This window comes from Bos grunniens, chromosome 14 (assembly GCF_055505025.1).
Source record: "Bos grunniens cultivar Pamir isolate PY7600 chromosome 14, Bosgru_T2T1.0, whole genome shotgun sequence".
NCBI classification, from domain to species: domain Eukaryota; kingdom Metazoa; phylum Chordata; class Mammalia; order Artiodactyla; family Bovidae; genus Bos; species Bos grunniens.
This window is the reverse complement of record NC_141178.1, coordinates 82,736,889-82,750,871: the sequence shown is the minus strand read 5'-3', so window position 1 is coordinate 82,750,871 and position 13,983 is coordinate 82,736,889. Positions and strand designations below refer to the sequence as shown.

Below are 13,983 nucleotides of genomic sequence, written 5' to 3'. Positions count from 1 at the left end.
TTGAATCAGGCTGAATGGCAATCTCTGAGCCCATCTCCCTGGTTAGAGCCCCTAGCCCAGGGATGGACAGCAAGTGGCCTAAGACCCCAGCAGAACCCTTCTCTGGGATGTTTCCCTTACCCTCTAGTGGGTAAAATAGAAGCAAATAGGTCTGGGGCTCCTTTGAGCTCTGGTCTGCATCCCAGAGAGAATGAGGCCTCATTCTCTCATCCCAGGAGGAATGAGGCCAACTCTACAACATCAAGTATGATCTTATCCTTGCTAATGATGTTTGATTTTATGTGTCAACTGGACTGAGCCACAGGGTGTCCAGATATATGGTCAAACATTATTCTGGGCAAGATGGCCATCTGAGTCAGTAGACTGAGTAAAGTGCTTGGGTTCCTCACCGTCACATGCATGGGTCGCAGCCGGTCAGCTGAGACTGCATAGGACAAAAAGGCCAAGGAACAGTGAACTCCTGCCTGACTGTTGAACTGGGGTGTCAGTCTCATTCTGCCTTTGGACTGAAACACTGAATTTTCCTGGGTCCCGGGCCTGCTGGCTTGCAGACTGGAGCTACCCCATCGACGCTCCTGGGTCTCCAGCAGCCCCCTGCAGGTCTTGGGGTGTCTCAGCCTCCGTAACCTCACGAGTGGATTCCTAACCTACCCGTCTCTCCAACTGCCTCTGCTTCTCTGGAGAGCCCTAACTAATATCTTTTTTTCCTAATTAGAAAAATTTGGAGATTAACTTGTCTAACCTTACAGTTAAATGTAGAGTTGGGCTTTAAATTCCAGTCGATTTTCATAGCCATCATGGTACACTGCTTCTAATCGTGTAAAAATAAAAACCCCCTGTATCCAACTGAAGTCTCCAGGTTTAGGTCCATTTTTGTTATTTACTGACCCACATGCACATGCAATCTGCACCACACCCTGCGCAGAGCCCAAGATGGTGATGAAGTCAGCTCCTGGGCCTCCTCTCATCTCCATCAAGTACAAAGAATTTATTCAGGACAGGGCATGTGATGCTGGCTGTGCCAACCAGGAGGGCGCGCAGGCAGGAGCCCTTCACGAGAATGCCGCCTCGACCCCAGGCTGCTGCCGCCTGTCCCCAGCGCTCTCTACTCCCGGTAGTGGACCCTCTGGTGCTGGATGAGCTGGGAACTCTGGCCGAAGGCCTTGCCGCAGGCGCCACAGGCGAAGGGCTTCTCGCCCGTGTGGGTCCGCAGGTGCCGGAAGAAGTGCGAGCGGCCGCGGAAGGCCTTGCCACAGTCGGGGCACTCATAGGGTTTCTCACCCGTGTGGATGCGCTGGTGCTCGATGAGCACCGAGCTCCAGATGAAGGCCTTGCCGCACTGGCTGCAGGCATACGGCTTCTCGCCCGTGTGCAGCCGCTGATGCCGCACCAGGTTGGAGCTCTGGCTGAAGGCCTGGCCGCACTCGCCGCACTCGTACGGCTTCTCCCCGTTGTGGACGCGCAGGTGCTGTGTGAAGTGCGAGCTGTGGCTGAAGGCGCGGCCGCACTGGCCGCACTCGTAGGGCTTCTCACCCGTGTGGATGCGGTGGTGTTGGATGAAGCCCGACCAGCCGCGGAAGCGCTTGTCGCACTCGTGGCAGGCGTAGGGCTTCTCGCCCGTGTGGATGCGCTGGTGCTTCAGCAGGAGCGAGTTGTACTTGAAGCTCTTGCCGCAGGCCTCGCACCTGTGCGGCTTCCCGCCCCGTGGGCCGCCCTGCTGGGTCCCGAGCCCCGAGCCCCGGCTCAGGCCGCCCGCCAGCTCGGCCGTGCGTCCCGGGCTGCCCTCCGTCCCGGAGGCCCCCTGCGACCCGAGCCAGGTGTCTCTCTTCTGGGAACGGGGCCCAGCCCTCGGTGTCTGGCCTGCTGACCGCTCCAGGCTGGGCTCCTGCCCAAAGCGGTCCCCACCCCCAGGTCTGCGGGGAAGGCTCCTCAGCAGGGTCCTCAGCACGCCTCCGGCCTGGTGCACCTCGTCTTCAGGACCGTGCGGGCTGGGAGACAACGGGGCCTGCTCCAGCTCCGACTCAGAACCTGAAACGAGAGGCGGAGGGCTCTCAGAGGCCGTCCCTCACTGGACCCCGTCCCATCCCGGGTGCCTGCGCCAGGGTGGGAGTGGACGGGACGTCGTGGGTTGCTCGGGGGTGGGGCGGACAGGAGGTTCAAACTTGGAGCCAAGCAGAAAAGCCCCTGCTCCCGAAGCTGCTGGTCCGGGATGCCAGCGCCTGCCACGTCCTCTCCGAGGAGGCGCCTGTCCAGGCCCCTGCGGCCCCTGAGCTACTTCAGGGACCCCCGGGAGACACCACAAGGGCTTCTCTGGGGGAGAGGTGGGGTAGGGTGGGGCAGCAGAGAAATGAGGGGCTAAGCGCCTGGATGGGTGAAGCCAGATCCAGGCCTTGGGGAGAAGGGGATGTGGCCAGAGCTTGATTTAGGGGGCTAGAGGAGGTGGGGGGAAGTACACTGGGCAAAGGGGGGCCAGGACAACTCCCCAAGTGCTGGCCTGGGGTGCCAGTGGTGCTGGGGCAGACACTACCTGGACAGGCTGGGGCTACAGGGGCCTGGGCAGCACTCACAGTCAAGACAGCGGAGGCAACAGGATGGGCATCAGTGGGGACGGGCTGTGGGGCACAGAAGCGCGCTCCGAGCCAGGGACAAGAAGGGCCTGGGGGCCTGGCTGTGTGGTGGGCATAGCCAGGAGCCTGGTGGGCAGCAGCTGCAGATAGCTGTGTTGCGGGCAGGGCCCTGGTTCGGCCTGCTCACTCACCTGACCAGCAGGTGTCTCTGCAGATCTGGACCTCTGTCACCTCTTGGAAGTCCAGGTCTGACGGCTCCTGTGGGGGCTGGGAGGGCACCTCAGGGCTGCTGCTGGGGAAGCCTGGGGGTCACAGGGGGCTGGGGCTCATTTCCCCCTCCTCTGGAGGCTCCTGAGAGCCACAAAGGGTTGGAGTGTTCAAGAGACGGGTGTGTGAGGGGCCCCGAGACACCACATGGCTGCCCTGCAGTGGGGAGGCAGGGGCTGGGCCTGGAGCGCTGGCTGCTCTGGGCTGCTGTCACTCAACCTTCATCCGCTGTCACTCAACGACGTGAAGTCCGGGGCTGGCCAGGCCCGGCCTGCTAGGTGGACAGCCTGCTCATACGGCCACATCCTGACACGGCCTCTCAGAGCTCAGTGCTGTGTCCCCCTATGCTGGGCACCTCCAGGGTGGTTGTGATGGAAGGCTTACAGCTTGGCCTGAAGGCAGGCCACCCTCAACTAGCAACAGGGACAGGCCTGGTTGACCCTGGCCAGGGCCCCAGGCCTGAGGCTCAAGTGAACAGTGTGCTGATGTGGCCGGTGCTCCAGGGGGAAGGCAGTGGGTGATTTTTTGGCTCAAAGTTTTCTGCATAAAACAGCCCAGAAGTGTGTTGTTGGGCCTGGACACACTTGCAGGAGAGGAGCAGTCGGGGGCGGGGGGCGGGGGGGGGGAGGTGGTTGGCCACTGGGTACCTAGAATTCAGTCTCAGGCGCCAGCCAGGAGCACCTCTGGGAAGACTGCCTCCTGGCCAGGGGCCCCTCCCTCCTCCAGCCTGCGGACCCCAGGGGTCCAGCCCCCCATCTGCAGGGCACTAGTCCCTGAGGGGCTGCGCCAGGCCCGCCGCCCAGCCCAGTGCAGCGCGGTTCCGCTTTAGTCTCTGGGAGCTGCAAGTGAAGAGGGGCTGAGCCCTGCCCCACACCTGCACCCCCCACCCAGCATCCCTGCCAGGGACCAGGCCCCGTCCCCTCGGTCCATGCTGCTCCCTGCCCTCCTCGAGTTGACCAGGGCTCCCCTTCTAAGGACACCCTCTGGTCCTGCCTGGTGTCCAGCACTCTGCTCAGCTGCAGGTTCAGAAATGGTCCTTGAGGTGGGGGGGGTGGGTCACTGGGCTCAGGCCTGGCTGTGTCTGAGGGACCCCAGGCCTGCCAGGGTGGATCTCCCGAACTCTCTTTCTGGCCCATCTCACCAACTTGGACCCGGGAATCAGGAGGCTGGGGCTCCAGAAGTCCTAGCCTCGCTGGCTGGAGGGCCCTGGGCAGGTTCCTGAGATGCTGGGGCTTTCCTGCAGAGGCCTCTGTGGACCCCTGAAGAGTGAAGCCTCAGCAGCAGAGGAAAGGCTCGAAAGTCTGAGGGGTTCTCTCTGCCCTGGAAAACAGCCTGGATGCAGTGGGGAGGGGTGAAGCCCCACTCCCTCCTATCGGGCAACCCTCAGGCACCTCAGGGCACCTGGACATGGCTCAGAGCACCCAAGACCAGCCTCTGGGCCCGTGCTGCCCATGGCTGGGCGAGATCAAGTCAGGGGCAGCCCTGCTCTGCAGGGGCTTGGGGACCAGCCTTCTTATCTTCAGGGCAGCCCCTCCCGAGTCCTGTGTCCTGCTGGTCTGCCGCCCCAGGGAGGAGCCGTGGCGCGCTGGGCCCACAGGGGCGTCAAGGGCAAGCGCTTCAGCCAGGCTGTGGGGTCTGGATTCTGCTGGTCTCCACTGGCTCAGGTCTGGGCTTCCAGGTCCCCATCAGAGATGTGTCGACAGGAGGTCCTACTCGCCAGGCTGGTGTGAGGGTGACATGAGGAGCTGGAGGTGAAGTGCAGGCCCCCAGGGGCAGCGTGGGGGCCCTGAAACCACTGTGTGCCCAGGGGGCGGGGTCTGGGCTCCTTGAGGGCAGCGCCAAGCTCCACACCCACTGCACACGCCCTAGCCTGGCCCATCACAGGGCACGCTGGGAGTTCCTGCTCGTCCTCGACTGGCCCGCTATCTCAGCTGTGTGCGACGTCAGGCTGCCCCCATGACCTCCGTGGGCCTCACTGTCCCCGTGTGCTCAGTGCCCACCCCCGGCCTCCTCTGTCCCCACACAGAGCCCTAAGCGCACAGCCGGCACCCAGCCCAGCCGCTGCTCAGCCCTTCTCAGCTGCCATAACATCACCTGCTATAATGCCAGGACCTGCCAAGAGTGAGAACCCTGGGCACAGTGCCAGCTCTGCAGGACAGTGGCACAGGCTCAGACTTGCCCTGAGAGTGATGGGACACATCTGGGCTCCCATCCAGCTGCCACCAGCATCTGTGTCCTCCACTGCAAGAGGTGTGAGGCCAGGCCTCCTGTGGAACGTGGGGCACGGAAGGAAGCCCTGGACTCTGATGACTGAGTGTGAGCAGGGCCCCGGGGCACCACACGCCACAGGGGTGGGGCGTCCTCCCCAACCAGCTGTTGGCTATTTCCACACCTGGACACCCCCAGATCCTGCTGGGGGCTGCAGCAAGGTTGGTGGCTCCATCCGCACAGGGGTCCCCACCCAAACCAGCTTGCCCAGATCTCTAGACACTATTTCCCTGGCATGGGAGCAATGGCTGGGAGAGAGAGACAAAGTGACTTGCTTCTGTCACACAGGCCTGGCCATCAAGGCTGCTTTTTCTGCAGCCCTGATGCCCTAAACAAACACAGTCCAGGGGACTGTCCCCTAGGGAGCTACTGCTCACACAGCTCAGCCCAAAGCTCAACCACCACTGCCCGAGTCCCAACCCAGGTACCAGGGTGCAGGAGCCCCAGTGCCCAGCAAGCTGCCTGCCCGCAGTGATGGTGCAGGGAGGCAAGTACCATGTTGATGACCGTGGAGGTGGAGGTGAAGTTGGGCTTCATGGTGGTGGGCTCCAGGTGTCCCGGGTGACTCGAAACTGACCGGGGACAGGACATGAGGGGGCTCCTGACCGTCCCCCAGGGCCGCCATCTTCCCCCAAGGCCTGCTGAAGGAGTGCACACCGGGGACCTGGGAAAATGAAAACCATGGCAGGATGAGGGGGTCAGAGGGATGTGCTGGGAGTAGGGGGTGGCCATCAGCCACAGGCGGAGCCTCCCTCCCTGGGTAAGGAATTCCAAGAGGCAAACTGTGGGGCCCAGAGTGCTGGAACTGTTAGTTCCACCAGGCGCACAGCACCAGCACACCTACAAGAACAGAATGTTTTCCCAACGCAAAGCCTTGCCCAGCGAGAGAAGCAGGCTGTTCTTCCAGAAAAACCTGTCATGGCTAGGGGCCGTTGGCTCTGGGGAAGACAAAAACTGAACCCTGCCTGCTGGAGCATGAACATTCCAGGTTAACTCTCCAGGAGACTCTTTCAGAGAGGAAAACCCTCCACAGAGCCCTCAGAGGCTGCAGACCTGGCCCCAGCACACCCCGGTGCTCTCAGTCTCCTCTCGGGCAAAAACACCCTCCTTTAATCTGGTTTGCAACAACAGCTTCGACCAAGGGGAGAGTTTTTCTTTCACACTTTAATGAAGTAGAAGGTCTTATTTGGGGGTGCAAAAGGGGCAGGGGAAAAGCCAAAGTTAACGTACATCCAGGAATGGTGCAGACGGTACCTGCTTCAAGGAGGCGGGGAGGCAGCCGCCACAGGGCTCCTCGGGGTCAGCCCCCACCAGACCTCAGCCCCTAATGATGGCAAGGGTCACCGGCAGCTAGGTAAACTGCCACACGTGGGGCTGCAGTCCTGAACCTGGGTGCAGGTTCTCACCCCCGCTAAGACCCATCAAATCACTTAGTTAATATCCGGGGGACTTAGCCGGGCAAATGCACGGCCACCCCTACCCTGGCTGTCTGAGGGGAGGTGGCAGTCACACATGGACGCAAACCCTCCACCTCCACGCTGCTGTGACAGGCTGAAGGCGGAGGGGACACAAACGGCACTGGCCCGGGGACGAACCCTGTCTACTCCCTCTTCCCCAGCTTGGAGCCTGTGCCCCGCGGGAAAGGGCCCGAACTCCGCGCGCCTGGCAGCAGAGAGCAGGCAGCCCGGGCTGCGTCCTGCCACCGACCTCGGGCCAGAGGCGGCTCTGAGCCTCCTTCCCGTCTGCAGAATGTGGTTGCCACAGCTCCTGTCCCTGGGGTTCCGGGAGGATGGGGAGGCGCCCCGCAAACGGGCACCCGCGACCGTTCGGGGACAGTGTGCCCGCTGCGGCCCCCACCCGCGCCCCCAGCCCCGGTCGAGGCCAAGGTCGTGGCGGCTGCAGGGGCCGGGCCCAGCCCGCGGGGACGACGCGCGAGCGCGAGTGGGGCTAGGCGCCTCGGCAGCCTGCACCACCGCTGCCCGGTACCCACTCACCTTCCGAGCGGGAGGTGGCCGCCCCGGCGCCGGCCGGAAGTGCACCCGCGTCCCGCCCCGCCCGGCCGCGCGCACTTCCGGGACGCTCTGGGTGCTGGGAGGACCACTGCCTCGGTGACCTCGCGGGGCGGTGGGCGGGGCGCCGCGGGGGGCGGGGAGTTCCTTAACCCGTGCGGCGCCGGCCAGAGGCCGGTGGACCTGCCCCACAAGTATCTGTGGCCTTTGATCACAGGATCCCGCAGCCTGTCGAGGTCAGTCGCCCCAGGTTCGTCTGCTGAGCTCTCGGTCCCCGGTTGCACACGCTTCCAGAGCAGCGCGCGCCTGGCAGGGATGGCTCACACATATTCTACAAGCACAGTTCTTACAGCCACTGGAGTGCTCCCCTCCGCAAGAAGAAAAGTTCCACCCAAAGCATCCTCGGGGGAATCTCCTTCCCTAGCATGGACGGCCATCATTTGCTAGGGAACTTGCTGAAGACAGTCCTCCTCTCTTTTTGGGGTGTCTCAAATGCCCCCTAAACTACCCTGCCATTGAAGTGTGTTCCCAAACTTTAGGTCCTGAAGAGTGTTACAAATTTTCCCACAACCTTTTCATGGAATTCTTCCTGAATTTCCTGATGTTCACTAAGTCTCTTTCTCAGCCCAGATCTTACAACCAGAAAGAGAAGTGGACTCACTCTCTCTCGTTGGGAAAAGCAACAGCTGGAGGAGGATTCCACGAACCTATCCACCAGGGATGGATGTCCAGTGGAATTACTTCCCCATGACTACTTCTGAGTCTGGGCAGGTACAGGACAGAAGACAGCAAGAGAGGAGCCACAGCCCCAGGCCTGAGGATCTCATCAGGGAGGAGGGGACATCTGGTCCCAGGTGGCTGCCATGGCAGCAGGGAAACCGGATAACCAGGGACATGTGAAGGACCAAGTGTGTGGGGAGGGACCTTTCTTGGTGGGTGGTGAGACTAGGATGAGAACTGAGAAAGAGGCTGAAGCACACTTGGAGCTGGAGAAAAGGTGCCTGAGCAGCTGATTCCTGCCCCAGACTCGAGGTGAGTCCCAGCCCTGTAGGTTCTGGAAGGTTACCCCCTGCCCTCCTCTGCCTGACCTGGTACCAGGTCCTGAGACACAGGCTCAGGGGTACAGTGTGGAACAGGACAGGTCCCTGCCTCCAAAACAAGCTGGACAGTGGTCTTAAAGTCAATTTGGAGCCTGGATTTCATTCTCCTTGTACCAGGAGCCAGCAAACCGTCTTGAGCAGGGAGTGAAGAGTGCCTTTAAGATCAGTTCAGGGCAGTGGGGAGGCAGGAGAGAAGGAAGAGATGGGCAAGGTGGAGAGAGGCTGGGGGAGGGCGTGTGGGGGACAGAACTGACCGTACCTGCTGCTGGTTGGGATGTGGGCGTGAGGACACCTTGGGGTTCTGGCTAGAGTGTGGCTGGTGGCTGCTTCCAGAGATGGGGAGATGGCTGGGGAAGGGGGGCTGGTGATGAGTGTGCACACCACCCTCGAGTGTGTCCTCCCTGATGGTGGACAGAAGTGGCCGTGGGCTGGACTTTCACCCGTCCTCTTCTTCATTCTGTCCTGCTCGTTGTTTCAGAGGGATGGAGGCAGGCTTCTGTTTCCTACAAGGCTGGGGAGACCTGAGGGGATCTAATTACTCTCAGCCAGTCACCATTTTCCTGCCCACCTCTGCCCCACGGTCTGGGGCGCCTGGGCCCTGCCAGCCTCTCAGCCTGAATCGGCTTCTCTGCACTCAAGTGCACAAGCTTCTGCTGAAGGCTGCCTCCCTTCCAGATCTCCAGCTTCTGACACCTCCAGCAGACAGCTCTTACTTTCTGTCTCTGGCCTCGAGACTCTTCAGCCCTTCCTGAGTTGAGGGTCCCCACGCTCAGCATCCTGGGCTCTGAGCAGCTTCCCTGCCTCCCACCCACCAACCGCCAGAACTCCTCCCCTTGCCTGTGACAACCAAAGTGTCCCCAGGTATTGCCAGCATCCCCTTCTGAGGGCAAAATCACCCCTCGTGAGGACCTCCGCTCTAACAAGGCAAAGTGGGTAGGACCCAGAGGGGAGGACAGATGAGCACGTCAGAACCGGTCCCTGATGGAGCGATCACAGGGTCTGTGGGGCAGGCATCAAGCAATGACATGGCCCAGCTCTGTTCCCAGGCAAAGAGGTCCCCGCTGCGTTTTGAAAGTTCGCTTTACATCACTTTGCTTTTTGGTACCTGGTTTGCAACAAACCCAGAGGATTTTAGCTTTGATAAAATAAAGGCAAACAGTGAAAAAAAAGCTTGCTCAGCCTTTGTTCTACAGCAGCTGCTCCCAAGGCAGCTAAGAGCGGGCGCGCCAAGCTCCTTCCTTTGGACCCAGGCTCAGCAGTAAGGTGCCAGGGCTGCTAACCATGTCTGGGGGCGTCATCTTGATTTGTCTCGTGCACTCTGAGTGAGATGTGTTCTAACGAGGTAACTGCCTCTTTGCTTTCTGCCGTTTCAGCTTTGGAAGGTGTCACAGGACCACGCTGCTCTGGAGCGCGGGGGACCCCACCCTGGTTGGCAACAGGATTGCGAGGAAACAAATGACTGTTTCTTAGGGTGTATGTGCTATGATGAAATTATGGGGGTGGACCACACCCTGCCCGGCTTCCACCCACCCCAGGAAGCACAGGCCACCAAACACCGAGCCCTGCGGCTGGGGAACGACTCTTGTTTCTCCCCATGTGCACGTCCAAACGACATGCTGTTTTCTTGGCTTTGCACAAGCTAGTGACTGAAATCACACTGCGTGTTCTCCTGTCTTTGCGCAGTGCTGTGTCTGAGACCCGCAGACGCTGATGCACGTCTACCCGCTTCAGTGTAAGTACTGCCGTAGGTGTCTCTCTAGCCCGTGTCCCAGAGTTCCGCTACGGCGTGTCAGCAAGTGATGTTTCCGGGTCAGTGGGTCAGCACATCTTCCACTTGCCAGAAAATGCCATTTTTGTTGCTAAAATGGATGACAGCTTTAGAAAGCTGCATCTTGTTATTAGCCTATCAAATTCAACAGCCTTTTTTTGTTGTGGTAAAAAAGTACATAATATTTATTATTTTAACCAATTGTAAGTAATTCAGTGGCATTAAATATTCCCAGTGTTGTGAACGTGTCACCACTACCTCACAGAAGCTGTTCCTGCCAAACCCTCAGGGCCCTCCTCCAACCTGGTGACTGCTACTCCACTTCCTATGCATGTGCCCGCTCCAGGGCAATTCATTTATATGAATACACATAGTGAAGTGGAACTCATATAAGTGGAATCATACAGTGTTTGTCCTTCCGTGCCTGGCCCCTACACTAAACATAATGCTTCTGGATCTCACCCATGTTGTAGCGGGGGGCGGTGCTCAGCTCCTTCTATGGATGGATGGTATTTTGTTGTGTGAATGGGCCACAGCTTCTTATCCACTCCTCTGCTCAGTGAATTATGGTTTTCTCCAGATATATGCCCAGGAGTGGGATTCCTGGATCATATGGTATCTCTAATTTGAATTTTTTAAGGAACCTCCATACTGTTCTCCCGGAGAAGGCAATGGCACCCCACTCCAGTACTCTTGCCTGGAAAATCCCATGGGCAGAGGAGCCTGGTAGGCTGCCATCCATGGGGTCTTGAAGAGTCGGACACGACTGAGCGACTTCACTTTCACTTTTCACTTTCCCGCACTGGAGAAGGAAATGGCAACCCACTCCAGTGTTCTTGCCTGGAGAATCCCAGGGATGGGGGAGCCTGGTGGGCTGCCGTCTATGGGGTCACACAGAGTCGGACACGACTGAAGTGACTTAGCAGCATACTGTCCTCCACAGTGGCTGCACCAGTTTCCATTTCCACCAGCAATGTAGGAGAGCTCTCTTTGCTTCACACCCTCTCCAGCATTTATTATTTGCACTTTCTGATGATGGCCATTCTGACCCAGTGTGAGGTGATACCTCACTGCAGTTTGAATTTGCATTTCTCTAATAATTAGTGATGTTGAGCTTCTTTTCATATGTTTGTTGGCCATCTTTATGTCTTCTTTGGAGAAATGTCTATTTAGATCTGCCATTTTTTGATTGGGTTGTTTTTTTGATACTGAGCGACATGAGCTGTCGGTATATTTTGGACATTAATTCCTTGTCAGTTTAATCATTTGCAAATATTTTCTCCTATTCTGTAGCTTGTCTTTTTGTTTTATGGTTTCCTTTCCTTGTGCAAGAACTTTTGTTTGATTAGGTTCCATCTGTTTATTTTTGTTTTTATTTTTATTACTCTACGGCAACCTGTATTTTCATTATCATTCAGGTTTAAGTATTTTATAACTTCCATTATGGTTTTTTCTTTGACTCAGGTTACTTAGAAGGTTTTCTTTTTCTGGAATTTGAGTTTCATTTGAAGAGCAATAGCCAACAAAACCATCAAAACAGATTGATATCTGAAGGGTGTGGGGTTCAGTGCTTGGAGGCGGTGTAGTGTCGTAATGGTTAACTCAGAAGAAATGAGAAATGAGACCATCAGTTTGCACCAAACACCAGGCAGCAGAAGAGCCGGTGGCTGATTGTAGATGGGCTGCGTGATTGTTTTCTCGTGTCTCTCTCGTTTTCCTGGGAGAGGCACTGAAGGCTGTCTGCTTGCACGGCCACCTCTCATGCCTGTGGGCCAATGTCCCCCCACTAAGAACACTAACATGTGACTAGAGCTGACAGTGGCTAAACTGGGGGTCAGCGTGGCACTGAGGTCACACACAGGCAGTGACCAGGCTGAGCACCGTCAGTGCCCCGATGTCACCTCTGGGGACTGGAGGCACAAGGAGATGAGGACCAGCCGAGGTCCCACGTCTCCAAGGCACGAGGGTGCGTCAGCAACCCTCACTCGACAGACCATGCTCTTTGCATCTGCCTCCTCTCTGGAAATCAAAGACATCAGATTAGAGTGTTTCTTCTCTTCTAACAAACTGGAGACATTAAAACTCACCTGCTGTCTGTGAGCTGCTGGAGCACTTCTGGGGCACAACCTGGAGGAAGGTATTTGCCAGCATGATCTCCATCCATCAGTCCATTTCTGGCAACCCATCGTTGGCCCTAAATGTGGAAAAGATATTTACCACATTGTATATAGTGACCTAACCTAGAAACAGCCTACATGTTAGGAAATGGTTAAGTTGGCTTTTTGTTTAACAGATCATTAGGTAGCCACAAAAAATGCTTCCCATTGGTAATAACATGGGAGACATACTAACACAGAGAGTGCTAATTTTTCTACAGTACATGTAATGTATTTCTATCTATGGTATTAATACGTGTTATACAACAATACTTTATATATACATATAAACAATATACTCATCATGATTATAAACCATAATAAATAAAAAACAAACCAAACTGAAGTGGATGCAGACACCCCCAGGACACGTCACATATCCTTTCATCTAGAATCAGCCAAATCCGGCCCACCGCCTGCTTTGGTAAAACAAAGCTTTATTGGCACAGAGTCGTGCTTGTTTGTTTCCATGCTCTGACTGCTGTTGCATGTCATGGCTAAGCTGAGTTGTGACAGAGATCTTATGGCTACAAAGCCAAGAACAGTTATTACCCATCCCTTAAGAGAAGGTTTGCCAGCCTGTGTGGTCACTCACTCAGTGTCTGGGTATTGTTATTGCTTCTTTGCTCACCTTTTGAGAACAAACTGCAGACACTGTGACCTTGTTCTGTGGCCCTGAAGACCACAGCAGACATCTTTCACGACAAAGACATTGTCTGAGATGGCTGCAGGCCATCAAATCAGGGAGCTTGGACGTGATGTCCCCCCTCCCCGACTGGTGGACAGTCTAGACCCAAGGTTTGCCAAATGTCCCAGTAGCATCCTTTACAGCAGTCTTTCCCACCAGGATCCCAGGTGTGTTTTCCCTAAGCCAGCCTCCCGGCACCTGTTTGAACAATTCTGCCACATCACATCTGGGACTGTGTGAGCAGGATCACAGTGCCAGGTTATGCCTGGTCACACCTGGGGCCGGGCTGCTGGTACAGGAGGAGGGCCCACTGAGCTGTGCAGTGGACGTGCCTTGTGCAGGTAGAGCTGTTGTAATGCTGTAGCTTTTAGAAAGAACAAGAGTCTTAACCTGGAGAGACGTTTGCACTGGGAGCACTCTCTCCTGTCTTCTGATGGAGGAGGCCCCAAGACCAGGGTCATTATTAGTTTTCTGGGTCCAAACAGCTGAAAATGTAGGTGTCAACGTTTTACTGATAAAAAGCCGTATTACTTCCTGGATGACAGGCCCCTCATCCCTCTGGCCCCTCCTCCCTCTTATACTGTGCCAAAATTCTGGGGCAAGCCACACTCGCAGCCAGGAGAGCACGGAGGCCCAGCCAGACCACTCTTGGAGGGAAGCCAAAGGCAGGCAGGCACATGGATGTGCAAGACGTGGGACAGAACTGGGAGCCAGGCTGGGAGAAGTGGAACTCACCTGAACGGAGAGCTGGCCTTCTGTCTTGTGTCTGAAAAGCTGCAATGCAGGCAAAAGCTGGATCCAAGCTGCCATCAACATCCTGGGGCCGACATGGCCAGGGCAGGAAGCGCCCATGGTGGCAGCATTTAATGTCCCGAGTGGTCCACCTGGAAAGCCAGGCTGCCCAGCTGGGATGGTGGTTAAGCCGGGAGGACACACAGGGAGTCCAGTTCCTGGGGATGGGGGCCAAGGTCAAGGAATGGTGCTCCAGCAGAGGAGGGAAGGCACGGGACAAAGCACATCACTGCTGGCACAGCCAGCTGAGGTGGGGGGCACAGTGGGGTTCCCAGTGCTCACTGCAGAAGCACTGCTGTCCAGCCCAGGGACACGGGCCTCCTGCCAGGCTTCATGGAGATGGACTCGGGACACAGGGGGCAAAGGGT

The 13,983-nt window shown here is 57.3% G+C and overlaps 1 protein-coding gene and 1 long non-coding RNA gene across 7 annotated transcripts; one reads left to right on the top strand and one right to left on the bottom strand.

The window, feature by feature from the left end:
* Positions 1-860: 860 nt before the first annotated feature.
* GLI4 (GLI family zinc finger 4) lies at positions 861-13,945 on the bottom strand. Of its 6 annotated transcripts, XM_086337705.1 has the most exons (6): positions 13,559-13,945; positions 12,473-12,551; positions 12,067-12,173; positions 5,598-5,766; positions 2,759-2,869; positions 861-2,028 (listed from the first exon to the last, which is right to left on the bottom strand). In XM_086337705.1, exons 1-6 carry the CDS (start codon positions 13,673-13,675, stop codon positions 1,106-1,108), a joined length of 1,506 nt encoding a protein of 501 aa, XP_086193831.1. In that variant the 5' UTR covers positions 13,676-13,945; the 3' UTR covers positions 861-1,105. The 6 variants fall into 6 exon arrangements, with proteins under 6 accessions (XP_086193831.1, XP_086193832.1, XP_086193833.1 ...); XM_086337706.1 differs by lacking the exon at positions 2,759-2,869; XM_086337707.1 differs by lacking the exon at positions 12,473-12,551.
* LOC147359801 (uncharacterized) lies at positions 7,189-11,420 on the top strand. Its single transcript, XR_015141259.1, has 2 exons — positions 7,189-8,143; positions 9,585-11,420. It is a non-coding gene; the product is annotated as an uncharacterized LOC147359801 (long non-coding RNA).
* Positions 13,946-13,983: the final 38 nt, after the last annotated feature.